The 15,228-nt window shown below is 37.0% G+C and overlaps 1 protein-coding gene across 1 annotated transcript in view; it reads right to left on the bottom strand.

Moving 5' to 3' along the window:
- NSF (N-ethylmaleimide sensitive factor, vesicle fusing ATPase) overlaps window positions 1-15,228 on the bottom strand; it is a 145,561-nt gene that overhangs the window by 115,651 nt on the left and 14,682 nt on the right. Inside the window, exons 2-4 of the mRNA XM_065910374.1 lie at window positions 11,236-11,321; window positions 9,145-9,244; window positions 6,538-6,577 (exon numbers count right to left, since the gene is read on the bottom strand). Coding sequence (XP_065766446.1) covers window positions 6,538-6,577; window positions 9,145-9,244; window positions 11,236-11,321 — 226 coding nt within the window. The remainder of the gene's footprint in view (window positions 1-6,537; window positions 6,578-9,144; window positions 9,245-11,235; window positions 11,322-15,228) is intronic.

The following is a 15,228-nucleotide window of genomic DNA, read 5'->3' as shown; positions in this document are numbered from 1 at the left end:
ACCACCTAACTTTCTGTGCCTTGATTTGTCACACCTATAAAATAAGGCTGAGCTAGATAAATCTTTATGGCCCTTTCATGCTCAATTTCTGTTCTCAACTTATTTCTTACAGACTAGCTGAGTCTAGTCTTGAGTTAAGTACAAGGATTTTTTGTAAGTCCTTTGAATGAAATTGCTTAATTAATCATATTTTTGTATTTTGGTTGGCCATCATAAAGGGGACACACATACTTGATATATGTTTTCAAAAGGAAAATAACAAAGAAAGCCAGGATGGAGGGTTGGAAAATTTGCTGAAGATCAAAGATAAGCTAAAATCTCAGCTGAGAGTTTCAGAATACTCTCTGGCCTCCATTTCTGCATGTTGTATTCTTTTTGTGTACTTCCTAGGAAGTAGATTACATTCTGAGTGATTTTCATAAGACAGCTTAGTTGTTTCTCCATACAACAAAATATTTATGGGATGAATTATTAATGTAAAATAAATAAGTTGATTGACAACCTCATTTCCAGGGGTCTGTCCCCAGAAGACTCTTGAACTAGAAAGTTACAAGGGAGGTTCATTGCAGCATATTTCTAATAGTCAAACATTTAAAAAATGCTTACCAGTCAGGAAATGATGAATAAAATGTGGCATAGTCATAATATAGAATAATGTGTAGCACTTAAAATCTGATATATATTTAATAAAGATGAATGGTCCATTAAAACATAATATTGAGTGAAAAAGTATAATTCAGAAAGGGTTGCACAGTATGACACAATTCGGTGCATTAAAGACTCCAAAACAATTTCATAGCATCATCATGTGTGTGTACATGCATATGTATAGATATATGCATGGATATATACACGTGTGTGAACCATTCTTATACCAATAAATTTGAATAAGTTATTAAAATATCATCAATACAACTATAGTTTTCAAATGCATCTTAATTTAAAGGTCAGTGTTCCTAAATAGAAAAGACCAAGTTGTTACGGCAAATGCTACGGCAGTACCATGGACAGTTTCACAGGCAGCACCATGGTCAGCGCCATCATCAGCCCCCAGAGGGACAGATGCCCTGAAGGTTTCAACAAGAAGCAAAGGGCCAAAAGGTTAAGAATGTTTCTTATTTTATGACCAACAGCAATTTAACATCAAAGATTAATTTATAAACAAAAAATTATAGCCAATGCTTTGAACAGGTATTACAAAGACAGGTTCAAAAAAACATGTGTTAACTGAACATCAGTCTGCAATACTTAAAACATGGTACTTACAGACAGAGAGAAAACTAAATGATTCTTCTAGAAGATTTAGTCTGAGAACTAAAATCACTGACCTGACTAAAAAATTCTCCTAACAGACAGAACTCCTGTTTCAGAATCTTTGAATAAACACTCCCCTTCATACCAAACTTCCTATTCTCTCTTTGCCTAAACCTCTACTTACACTGAAAAAGTTTTGTACCTTTATGCTACATCATGACAACAATCAGGCCCCCAAACCCTTCCTTACCTCAACTTTACTTCATCTTAGTTCCATCTGAACACTTAAGTTTTATAATTTTGCCAATTAGGTTTGTTTGATTTGTCTTTTTAAAGAACTTATTTTACATTCAAGATAAGCATTCTGGTAGCAGGAGAATGCTTTAAACACAATTTTAAGGCCACAAAACACATTTTTTCATTTCATCTTGAATTTTCTTTTTCACAACAGAATTTATCTGCATTAAAAGTTAAGAACACTCATATTTAGAAAAGTAAGTTTAAGGAAATTAGAAACCTAAGCTTCATACACATAGGTCTTCTCATTAGATTTAACAAGTGTTCATTTTTATCTCTGACAGTGTCTACAAACAGGGAACCCTGGCTTCACGCACCGACCTACTTCCCTTTGGGGCTGAACTCCTCCACTGTCTCAGCTTCATGCTATGCTTTCAGGTGAGGAGGAGACAGTTAAGGGAATCACTTATGTCAATATTCCCAAAAATGTGACTGATAACAACTACTTAAGGGTGATTGTTAAAAACACAGATTCATGAATCAGACTCCCCAAGGGAGGGGCCTGAGAATCTTTAAAAAAAAAAAAAAAAAAAAAACAAAAACAGAACTTCCCAGGTATTTCTGAGAGGCAAGTTTGGATTGGATTGATTGAAGTCACTTAGTCATGTCCGACTCTTTGCGACCCCATGGACTGTAGCCTACCAGGCTCCTCAGTCCATAGGATTTTCCAGGCAAGAGTACTGGAGTGCGCTGCAAGTTTAGAAAGCACTAATTCTCCAACATTCACTACCAGTTATCTGTATCTAATTTCCTTTATTTTCACCCCCAGGCAAAAAGTTATATCTTTAATCCTACTTCCACAAAGAAAAGACCAAATAAAGATAATCCCAATATTTAAGTTCCTTCTGACTCAGGAAAAAGCAAACAAACAATAAGTTGCCAAGTTCCTAAACGAGAAACAGGATAACTCTCTCCTTCCACTTTACCAACTTCTCTTCTCAGGCATCTTGAGCCTACAGACTAGGCTCATAATGTGTTCCAGGCAACTGCTTTAAGTAATTGCTTTCTTTCAACCAGTTTAAAGTCAATATATCTTTGAATATCTCCAAAAGCTTGGATTCAGAGGATGTGAATGTGAATTCACATTCACACACATCCTCCTGAACATTCCCACACATCCTCCTAAAACTCTGTTTTAGGAACAGCAAGGAGAACAAATAATGCTATGCACAGTCCACACCGTCGGCATTACTAAGACACAGAGAATACCACAAAACTCAAATTACTTGAAAATAGAGAAATATGTAACAAGATTAGACAGAGCTCCAACTGTGGAAAAAAAGAAGGGAAAGTAGTACATAGGGAAAATACAAACAAAAATCATCCCTCAAAAGAGAAAGTCTAACATCAAAAGCCAAAACACTATACACAGGTTTGGGACTTGGTAGTCCAAGACGCTAGGTACCCAAAAAGGACCTCAAAGTGAGTAGAACTGAAGTAGTAACATCAAAGAACCACTGGAAAGAATCAGGTAACTAGAGAAAGGGTGGTGCCCGTCAAGACATGGCAATAAAGGAAAGAAGACAGAAAGGAAACTTAGGGATCACACAGAAACCAAAGACAAACAAGCTATGCCAACCAATCTTTCTATCTACTCCACCTCACCATTATTAAAGAAACTGCCCTTCTCTACATTGACAGAAAAGAATGCTCTTGCACTAATAATTTTGCCTACAAAATCATGTGAAACAGAAAAAAAATAATTCCATAAAGTTACTGTAAAGAAAACATAACAAATAACAAAATATTGCAGCATTTTAGCTGTCTTCTCTAAAAAGATCAACTATGAAATAGAAAATATACATAACATTTTAAACTAAATATCCTCAAACAAGTACTTAGACATATACCAAAACACCTAAAGTCAGAAGATTAAAAACTAAGAACAGAAACAGACAAATATTAGTAAAAGAAATGCAATGAATTTATCAAACACAGCAAAGAAATCGAGGAAAAATAAAATTACTCAGAGGCAAATAATAAATTACAAATTGTCCGTGGAAGAATAGATTCAAGTTAATATTTAATAAGAGGCAGTGAATGAAGACAAGAAAACAACCAAGATAATAAAAATAAAGAATTTACCAAGAATAGAGAGAAAGCAGCTGAGATGTAAGACAGATAAGGCCTAAAATACATGTATAATTAGAACCCTGGAGAAGAAAATCAAAACAATTCAGTCAGAACTAATATTTAAAACCAAAACCTAAGAAAATCTTCTGGAAATAGACAAAATTTAAATCTACATATTGAAATAAAGTATTGTATAACTGAGTTGTTGACCCAGAATGGCCAATTCCAAGCAATATCCTAATAAGGATACTAGAATTTAAAGACAGAAAACCCCTCAGAGCTCCCAGGCAAAAAAATCAAATTACTTGTAAAAGTAAGAAAACAAGACTGGCATCAGGGTTCTCAACAGTTCAGTACAAAATAAGGCAATGTGATACAGTATTTTCAAGAAATTCAAGGAAAGAAAAGCCAAGAATTTTATATCCAGCCAAGCTGCCCTTAAGGGCATCAAAGATATAAAAGAAAAAAGTCTGCATATCCAAGAACTTAGGAAACACTGTACACATACATACTTCCTGAAGGAATCTACTAGAGGACAGGTTTTATCCAACCAAGTAGAAACTGGCAAAAGGACTGATCATGATCATTTAAGAGATTTATTGGAGAGCTGAGACTAAAACAAATGTGGGCCATTTGTGGAAGAACAGCATGCACATCCTGGAGGAGGGCATGGCAACCCACTCCAGTATTCTTGCCTAGTGAATCCCCTTGGACAGAGGAGCCTGGTGGGCCACAGTCCATGAGGGGGCAACGAGCTGAACTCGACTGAAGCAACTAAACACGGCACAGCACAGCATGTAAACAGCGTAGAGAGAAGTGAACTAACGTGTACCCCATGGTGACTGCAGTGAGTAAAACTGTATTGCACACTTGAATGTTGAGAACAGAGTAGACCTTACAAGTCATTACCGCAAGAAAAAAAATCTTGTGACAGATGTTAACTAGATTTATTGTGGTAAGCATTTCACAAGGTATGTAAATATCAAACCATTATGTCAGATGGTTCAGTTCAGTCGCTCAGTCGTGTCTGACTCTTTGTAACCTCATGGACTGAAGCACGCCAGGCTTCTCTGCCCTTCACCAACTCCTACAGCTTGCTCAAACTCATGTCCATCATGTCGGTGATGCCATCCAACCATCTCATCCTCTGTCGTCCCCTTCCCCTGCCTTTAATCTTTCACAGCATCAGGGTGGTGCTAGTGGTAAAGAACCTGATTGCCAATGCAGGAGACACAAGAGACGAGGATTTGATCCCTGGGTCTGGAAGATCCCCTAGAGGCGGGCAGGGCAACCCACTCCAGTATTCTTGCCTGGAGAATCCCCATGGACAGAGGAGCCTGGCAGGCTACAGTCCATAGGGTTGCATGGACTTGGACATGACTGAAGTGACTTAGCATGCATGCATACCTGAAACCAATATAATGTAATATGTCAATTATATCTCAACTTTTAAAAAGTTGCTTCTTCCACTAAAAAAAAAAAAAAAAGACTTAAAACTTGAAAAAAAAGGAAGCAATTAATTACAAAATGAGAGGAGAAACGGGAAGGCAGAATATAAAGATTAACTATTGTATAGATGAGAGTCAAATGGTATCTTTTAGAAGATATCTCTGTATTGTTTTTGTAACCTTTCCATAATATGAATTTTTATTAGTTTATTAATAAACTAATTAATAATTTTTATTAGTTTATTACTTTATCAATTTTTCCTGCTAGTCTTAAAAGCTAGCAGGAAAAAAGCTGACTTAATTACTCTTGGATTTTCTTTTCTTGCCCTAGTGAATCCATGAAGTTAACATAAAATTACCTGACAAAATGACTCACACTTCATTTCCCCAACTTTGCCACAATGACTAAGAAACATGCCAGTGTTCACTTATTAGCTCTTTGGTTTATAAACCACTAGTGGCTTAGTCTTTTTTTTTCCCTTAAGTCATAAATTGCTTTCCATATCCTTCCCTAATGAACTATGATGACTTTATGACACATTTTATTTTTAAAAGTCCATAGTTTTCTTAAGTACTACCACCCTTCTTCTCCTTACCCTAAACCTGATTTACTTTTTTAAACAAAGACATTAGAAAATACATCTCAGTATACAGTAAAATGGAATCACCATGTCATACCAATTATTCCTCTTTAACACAACTTCAACTTTTAAAAAATTTTTCCATAGCCATAATTCACAAAGTCCTATTCAGCTTAATTCCAAGCAAGTCAAATAACCTCCCAGCAATTGTCCTTCACTCCTAAATTCTTCCCACTCCTTGCTACACTTCACAATGACATTAGAACTCTTTTCTAAAGGTAGGATTTTGGTGGGCTTATTCAGAACTTCTAAGTGTGTTTGTGTAAAGTCCAAAAATTTCAGTATGTATTTCCAGGCCGCCTCCTAACTACATACTCCACCTCTCATCACTTAATACAACCCATACAGGCAAAACCTTTCAATCAAACATATTTATGAATGATGCCTATAATTTGCTTGCTCCCATCCCAGTGCCTTTTATTTGTTTTATTTCTCATCTGAAGAGCCTTTGTTCCTTGTCACTATCATGTCATGCTTTTCTCCTACTTCATAATCATGCTCAAAACTCCAGTGCTGGTAAGATTTCTCTGGCTAATTATCCAATCTCCAATCAATTCCTCCACTCCTGTTCTATCTCAGCACTTTTACACAGTGCTCTTAAAGGTAATCTGTGCAAAAATTTACCTTGCACTTTTTCTGTGAGCTATGAATATGTGGATGTTTCTTTCCCAGGAATACTCAGACATATAACAAGTAGACAAAGTAACTACTTACTTTTCATTCTCATACACCTAACTGTAACATGGATGAACAGAAAACTGTTCAGATCTCTATGAGAAAATCATACAGAAAATCTACCTCAGATAGCTAAAAAATATACCTACCTTCTATTTCTTGCCCAATAGAAAGTCCAGCCCATTTTCGCTGTAAAACAAAAGGGGGGGGGGGGAGACAATAGCACATGAAAATTAGAGAAACGAGGAAAACAGGATTTCTGTGAATTTCATGTACACACTCCAAGACTAAAACATGGCTGTTAAGTGTTGAACCATGTCCCACAAAAAAGATACATTAAAGCCTTAGCCCCCAGCTCCAATGAATGTGACAGCATTTGGAAACGGGGTCTCTGAAGATGATATCAAGGTAAGATGAGGTCACAATGAATTAATTTAGACTCTAAGCCAATATGGCTTCCTTATAAGAAAAGAGAGACACAGTCAAATGGGGAAAAAGTCATGTGACAGCAAAGGCAGGGACTCAAGTGATACATCTACCAGTCAATGAACATCAAAGACTGTCTACAACACCAGAAGCTAAGCATGGAACAGATTTTTCCCGAGTGCCTTCAGAGAGAACACAGCCCTGCTGACACCTTGATTTCAGACTTCTGCCTCCAGAACTGTGGGAGAATAATTTTCTGTTATTTTAAGCCACCTAATTTGTGGTACTTTGTTACAGCCGCCCTAGCAAACATATGCTATAGTTTATTTATATCTGAATATCTGGCCTCAAAACATAGAAAGCTTGCCTTTTTACAGTAGAGCCGGCACCACTGAGTAGGATGCTCCTTTGCATATTTTAATGCTCCTGAAGGCCTTTGTAGTATCAGACATTTCAGATTCTAAATGTACTGTGGACAGTTACACTGTTTGATACAGTAGCACAAAAAGAAAGATGTTCAATTCATGAAAAATAAATCAGAACTCATCAGATAGGCTATAATGAAACCAAGCAGGGATTCAAATCATTAGATGGTCACGACTACTCTTTGTGTACTAGCCAAAGAAGTGTCAGGCATTTGTGACAAGGCTTTTAGCTTCTCCCTAGGTACCGACTGGTTACAACAGCAAGAATATATGGAGGCAGGACAGATTGTGTTCAGGCAGGAATTCAGGACTGGCTTGATATAGATTCAAAGTGAGTACTTACTGACAACACTTCAAAGAACAGTGAGAAAAATAATCCTTGACTGAAAAACAAGTTTGTCTACTCATCTGAACTTCATGAACTTTGTGGTGGTGAGGGGTAAGAAGATGATGCGTTTTGAATACATGCAACAAGTGCTCTCCCCCCCAGCTTTCTCACCTCCTCTCCACCCTTCACTTCTCTTTTCTGTCATACTCCATCCCACTTCCGGCCAACCAGAGATGCAGAGGCATACTGGTTAAGCCCAGATTTCGGGTCACAAAGCAGCCACATTTAGGTTCTACACCCAGAGACAGCCTCAAGGATGATGATAATAGCATCCATCACTTGGGGTTGTTGAGAGAATTAAATGAGGGAACACATGCAAAAGCACTTAAGAGTAGCACTTAGTCTATAGTAAATGTTGGGGAAATTTTTTTTTAAAGCAGAGAGACAAGGAAAAATGGTTAGAAATCCCATTTCTGGCCAGCTGAGTCCCAAATTTAGATCTGAGAAAGCTGGTGAGCCCAGAATACTCCAAACCTTTGATCTATATAAACAAATGCAAAAAGCAGTCCTGATACTGCAGAGGCATCCAAAAGGGGAAAAGGGAATAGCAAATGAAGATTTCCCGTAACATGTGAGGGATTCAAGAGATCTTTAACAGTTCCTTAAGGAGTTAACTCTCCTTTTGATCTCTTCCCCTAAACCTCCAGGGGTGGGAGGGCCGCAATCAACTGGCATAGTACGGGAGGTAAGGGTTGCATCTGCCCTGCTCAGGACTAAGGATCAGCAGCCTGAGTAAGATGGCAAGGGAGGAAAGGATACAGACTAGTACTTGCGATGCTCCTGTATTACATATCATGTGCCTGCAAGAGTGGTAGGCAATTTCCCCTCCACAGAATCTACCAACAGCTGTAAATCTAATCGTAATCCTTCCACTTATTATGGAAGCCCAGCAAGTTAGGCTGTCGTTTGAAATAACAACTGTGCTTAGTCACTCAGGCATGTTCGACTCTTGTGACTGTTTGGAATGTAGCCAGTTAGGCTCCTCTGTCCATGGGATTCTCCAGGCAAGAATAATGGTGTGGGTTCCCATTTCCTTCTCCAGGGAATCTTCCTGACTCAGGGATCGAACCCACATGCTCCTGTGTCTCCTGCACTGAAGGCAGATTCTTTATCACTGAGCCATCGGGGAAGCCCTACTCATATCATGTTCTTTAGTCTAACATCATTGTATTTTAAAAACGCTATTATTAGATGTCAATTTTAGATGTAAGTGCTATTTTTATATATTCTCTATTACCCTGAAAGCTAACATTAAAATAACTTGACACTGTCTGATAGCTAACTGAAATCGCTGCAGAATTGTTTTTTTTTAATTAGGAGGAAAAATCAAGGCAATAAAAGACAGATATGGTAGAAACTGGCAATTAAGAATTTATCTTTAAATTCCTTATATAACACCTAGATGGTTTTCTTCACTATGAATCAGTATCATTACAGGGTGATACAGCTTGCTTTAAGTGAATTGATTCCTCTACGACTTTCAAGATTAGAGGAGAGTAAATTCACACCCTAGTTACCTGCGGTAAGCTGAATGCAATGCTCCCCGGGACCACAGATGGGTGGGTCCTCAGTGTAAACGTGTACCTGTGGTTGGGGGAGGTCCTCACAAGTACGTGCCTACAAGACAGAAACACAGTCAACACTCCATGTCAAGGGAAATAAAGAACATCAACTCTAATAAGCTCATTTCCAACAGATGATGCTTGATGAGGGCCGAGTGAAAACATGGCATTATATGTCCTGAAGAAATAGGACCACAAATTTCATTTCCACAAATTGTCAGCAATTCACAATGTGTTCTAGGCGTAAGGACCACCTTGGGCCAAACAGACAACAAGCAGAATCAAGACCAAGTTCAAGAGAGTACATGCCATCTGAAACATCAACCTCATTACATTTCCAGTTTGCATAAAATTGAAGGCACTGATTTACCTGATACTAAGTAAAAATTAGATGAATTTCCTCTCCTGAGAATTATTTCACATACTAACTAGACTAAAGGAAGAAGAACCAGAAATAGAGGAGCCATGGCTATGGCAGTCCAAAAAAAGTTAGTTTTTAGGACTATTCCTTAAATATCTTTGCAGATTTCCACAACAGGTTGAAATAATAACAGCCTATAAAATTTAAAAGGTGGTAAAAATGAAAAATTTTCATGAAATATATCAGCTTTCATATAGATATCAATATTTACTATTTCAAAGCATTTTGTTCTAATTCACCCTGCTCAGAAGTAAACACAAGTAAATAGTTATCTCATGATAAATCTCCTATACCAAGAAACTCACAAGACTGTGTAGGAGACAGAAGCTTCAAACTCTTGTTACAGCAACACTATCTTTTTTAAAATATCGTTTAGAATATTATAATTTTAAAAAATATTAATGGCTAACATTTCCATGCATATCATTTTGTCAGTAGGACACAAGTTCCTTATATCCACTATGTTTTAAGTAACCCCATCATGTGTACAGTGAACACCTGACATGTAAAAGAATTCCATTAGCAAATTCTCACACTGATTATATATAAAATACAGTCCAATTTATATGTAGAAAGTTTTGTGTCACAGAATTTTTAGGACTGGAAATAATGGTAATACAATCATGTAACGTAGCCCTCTACTCTGAGGGCAAAAACCACAAACAGCAATTCTAACTCTGTGAAACTCATGTATTTCGAAGATAGTTTTAAAAACAGAAAAAGGCTCAGCTAAAATCCCACTTCCTTCCTCATTTCCCTAGCCTGCCTTCTGGTACTGACCCTTAATGTCCTTATTTCTACCAACCTTAGAAGCACCATGGATGGCACTGAACTCATGATAGCATGGTATCTAGAATTTCAGGCAGTGGGTGATGTGAACGAATTGAAATAAATGACAATGAATCATGCTATATGACAGAAAATAACAAAATTCTGTAAAGCAATTAACCTTCAATTAAAAAATAAATAATTTTTTTAAAAAATGACAATGAAAAATGCTTGTTAAGATTCTACAGTTGTTCATCTTCCAATTTTCTTGTCTCTGGGGTTGTCAGAGTAACAATGATTAAACAGCTAATATTTGTTAAGGACCTACTAATGTGGAAGGCGCTGTTCTAAGTGATTTATTTGTGTAACTCAATATTCACAAATACCCTGAAGAAGATGGTATCACCATCCCCATTTTACAGATCAACACACTGAGGCACAGTCAGGGTAAATAACTTACCCACAGTCACCCAGTTTGTAATAGGCAGAACCAGGATCAAAATGCAGACCATCTGACTCCAGAGCCAAAAACCTAATGACTACGTTATATAATGAGTCATATAACCAGTATACTTAGCTCTGCTAAGAAAACCAATGGAAAAAAAAAAAAAGAAAGAAAACCAATGAAAAAATCAAGTTACATATAAAAACTATGCATGACTTAGAAAACACTGTATTTACCAAAATTTGATGTAGTACACAACTCTTTTTCATCTCTTCTATTTTCCAATTCAGCAAGAGGAATTAAAAAACTTACACTCCAATGTTCCCCCCCTCCCCCCAAAAAAATAACGACTCTTGACAAGTTTCTAAAATACCACTTTGCAGGTAAGAAGAAAATGAAGTCAGATACTCACTGGCCAGACTGGAAATCCTTTTCATTCACAACTGCGCAGTTAGTTAAAGATAATTCATCTGTAGGACATCTTGCAGCTTGCATACTCTATAAGAATCAATGATTAGGAAAACAAAATTAAGTCACTTTTTATAGCCTTAAAGAATATGTTATTGTTCTCTATTTCCCATTACTTATAATAAATACAATGTTTTTGACTCCTTCCTCTGTGGTAATAGCAAACCCTGCCTTTAGGAAACTGTTTCTTTCCCATTCCATGAGCTCCTGTGGGCCTGCCAATCACAGCACACAGACTATCATCAGAGCCCTATTCCATCCATGGGATTTTACAGAGACAGGTGCTAGAAGACAGGCACTCTCCCTTGCATCACCACCACATGAAGGAGGACTTTCTGCCCTGAAAGAATAAAACCACCACAGAGAAAGCAAAGGCGAGGAAGACAGACACCTTGAAACTCAGACCTGACAAAGAAGTTAAAGCCCTGGAGACCAGTTTTGAAAGTTGGCTGAGTCAATAAATTCCCTTTTCCTCAAGCTTACTTGAGTTGGGTTTTCCATTTCTTCAAAAAAAATAAAAGATCCTGACTGATAAAAATGCAATGAGATAAAAAAAAATGCAATGAGATAAATTTGATAAAGTATATCATGAAAAAGCATTTCTTCATAAGAAATCCCAAGTAGTATGAACCATATCTCCAGTAGACTAATAAAAGCTATCTTCCAAATATTTCCCAACAAAAATAATTAAAGGTATATTTAAGATAAAATGGCAATTAACTGTCCTTTTGGCCAACAGCTATGAGAAAAACATTCCTTCATATAATGAATGTAACCAATACTCTTTCCTCCATCCTCTAGGGTTTCCTAGTTAGTGAAATATGACAATCGTAATCCGTTTATGACTAAAGTGCTCATTCTTCAAACGTCAAGCCAAAGCTGATTCTCAGTAAATTTGTCTTCCAAATACAAATTTATAAGGGAAAATAAATTATTCTGCTTTGCTTTGGTTTGAAACTAAAAGGCTAGTTTCAGTATAGCCATCCCAGCCGTTCAGAGCAATGGACTCTAAAGTGGGGCATGTGCACCTGAAGAGTTTGCAGGATAACCCTTTGGGGTATAATTTAGAACATGACACAAATAAGGTTTAGGTCACAAGTCTGCTTTCCGAATGAGACAGTATTTCTGCCCACAGTCACAGTCTGACCAGCCACCTGACCAAAATGTGCAGACCTTGTTTCCCACTCACCCTGGGGTCTCTCTCACATACAAAAGCTTTTTTCTCTTACATTCTCCTCTCTTCCCTAACTCTGAGCCCTGTGCCTAGTCAACTCCTACTTGTCCCACAATTTCTCAGCTCAGGAATTACATCTTTTAGATCTTCCTAAACACCTTCCCCTTCTGGAAAGACAAATGTCAAATGGAAGAATTCAAAATTTTTACTGTCTGTTTATACTGCATGAAAGACCGAAGATTCTTAAGGACTGAGACTGTACCCTGTTCATGTCTACGGTTCCCAAGGCTGAGACAGGGCCTGGATACAGTCAGTGCTCATCAAACGTTTGTTGAACAGATGAACTTATGGATCAATACAATCTACCTCAACTGCAGAATAAACAATTCAAAGAACATGGATGCAAAGGACATTTCAAGGTTATTTAGGAAGTGATACAATTAACACAATTGATACACCCAAAGTTATTTTCAAATTTACAAAATGCTAATTTAACCTTTTCCTTTGTGAACTTGCTTTCTTGTCAAAGATTTGGTGTCCTTTAAAAAAGAGTGAAAAAGTCTGTAGATATCATCTGGCTGGGTAACTGAAACAGATGCTATGAGCAAAAGGCCTCCCTACTGGAATCTAGAAGCATCTGTGTTTTTATGGCAAGCCAAGCAGGATATCTCATTTTCTCATCAGAATATAAGTCCCTATAAATAGTAGCTGTTTACTTATCACAATAATGCCAAAGGAAAATTCCAGTTTTTCTAATACTGACCTTGCCTCTAGGAAACAACAACAAAAGCACAGCCACAATGTCCACATAACTACTATGAAATGAACATATTGAAACTGACAGGAAATTTTAGTTATAAGTTTAACTATTTGAGTTACTAGAACATTTAACTGTCTGAAGACTATAAAATATTTTCCTTAGTAACTTGAAATGTAAAAAATTATTAATTCATTGCTTCTCAAAAGTATGAAAATCTCAACAAACATTTAAAGGAAACTTTAGCCAAAGTAATTATATCATTGAGCTTCCCTGATCTGCCTGCAATGCATGGGACCCGGGTTTGATCCCTGGGTCAGGAAGATCCTCTAGAGAAGGGCGTGACAACTCACTCCAATACTCTTGCCTGGAAAATTCCATGGACAGAGGAGCCTGGAGGGCTACAGTCCATCAGGTCGCAAAGAGCTGGACACAACTGAGCGACTAACACTAACTAACAAATTACATCATTACTTATGTGAGAGCCTTTAAAGTATAGGAAGAGAACTGGCTTCTTCTCATCCAAAAAAAAAGAAAATGGGGGAGGGGTGTAACCAGGACTCCTCTGGACAACAATGCAGTTTTTCAAATTTAAATAACATACTTTTGTCCAAAGGTTCACTTTAAAAATTAGATTTTTAAGTATATGCTTTATTTTTAACTGAAGAATTAGTAGGGCAAAATTAAAAAGGAAAAAAACAAAGCGTGCAGTACCTGATTAAAAGTACCACATTACAAATAACTGCAACACTCATGAATCCACTGGTCTTCTCTGTGGTGCTTCAGGCCTAGGTTACATGTCTCCAGAGACACAAATTCCTCCACAGGAAAGGGAAGTAGGACAAACTATATGAACCTGCTCCAGAGCCAGCTCAACTAACAAGTCTCACTCAACTATGTGCTTCCTGAAAAATAACATTTTAGAAATGTACTGTGCAATAAAATAACCACTAGACACGTTATTAAAATTAAAACTAATTAAAATTTTAAAATTCAGTTCTTCAGGTGCACTAGTCACATTTCAAGAGCCACACATGGCTATTAGGGATCACTGCACACAGTTTCATTGGACGTTGCTAGTCTAAAGCAGTGTGAGAAAGGCCATCAGTAATACCTGTCTTCAGGTCTATGGAATCACTCTGCTATGACTCCTGAAATAATAATTTCTATTAAAATTCTGAAGTTCTGCAGGACTAGAAGTGATAGGCAGACATAAGTCAAACTTGTATGTCCTATAGTAATCTTGCAGAGAGCCTGTTAAGAATACCCTCCACATTATCTATCTCAGCCTAGTAACTATTCATATAGATTAACCTCCTGACATCCCATAGGGCCTTACAATTCCTTTACAAAATTATATTGGGAAAAAAAAAAAAAGAGTTCCCGTTTTGATATTCGAAAGAAACACACACACACACAAAGGAAAATGTAAAAAGCTGACAGCACTAAATACTGGGAAAGATGTGATGCAGTTTCTTGAAAGGTCAATGTGCCCCAGCAGATCTATCCCTAGGTTTTAAGTCAAGAGAAATGAAAACAATGACTTGTACACAAATGTCCACAGCAACTTTATTCATAAATCAAAAATGGAAACAACACAAAGATCTACCAGCAGTTGAATGGATGAACAAATTGTGGCACAGGCATACGATGGATACTACCCAGCAATTAAAAAGAAACTACCTCCTGATATACGTAACAACATGCGTAAACCTCAAAACATAATGCTGAGTAAAGCCAGATGCTTAAAAGAGTTCATCCTATGTTATATAAGCCTCATCTTATGATCAGATGAAATCTTAGAAGAGACAAAATTAATCTAGAATAACCATATACACACCAAATCAGTGGTTAACTGGGATGGGGGTGAAATGGACAGCAAAAATGCAAGAAGTAATTTTTTGAGATAGTTCTATGTCTTCATCATATTTTATTATGCAGAGATTATACCTCAAGGAAGTTGAGAAATGATGGTCTGATTTTTTTTTTTTAATGGTTGGGCAATC

This window comes from Muntiacus reevesi, chromosome 18 (genome assembly GCF_963930625.1).
Source record: "Muntiacus reevesi chromosome 18, mMunRee1.1, whole genome shotgun sequence".
In the NCBI taxonomy this organism is placed as follows: domain Eukaryota; kingdom Metazoa; phylum Chordata; class Mammalia; order Artiodactyla; family Cervidae; genus Muntiacus; species Muntiacus reevesi.
This window is presented reverse-complemented; position numbering and strand designations above follow the sequence as displayed.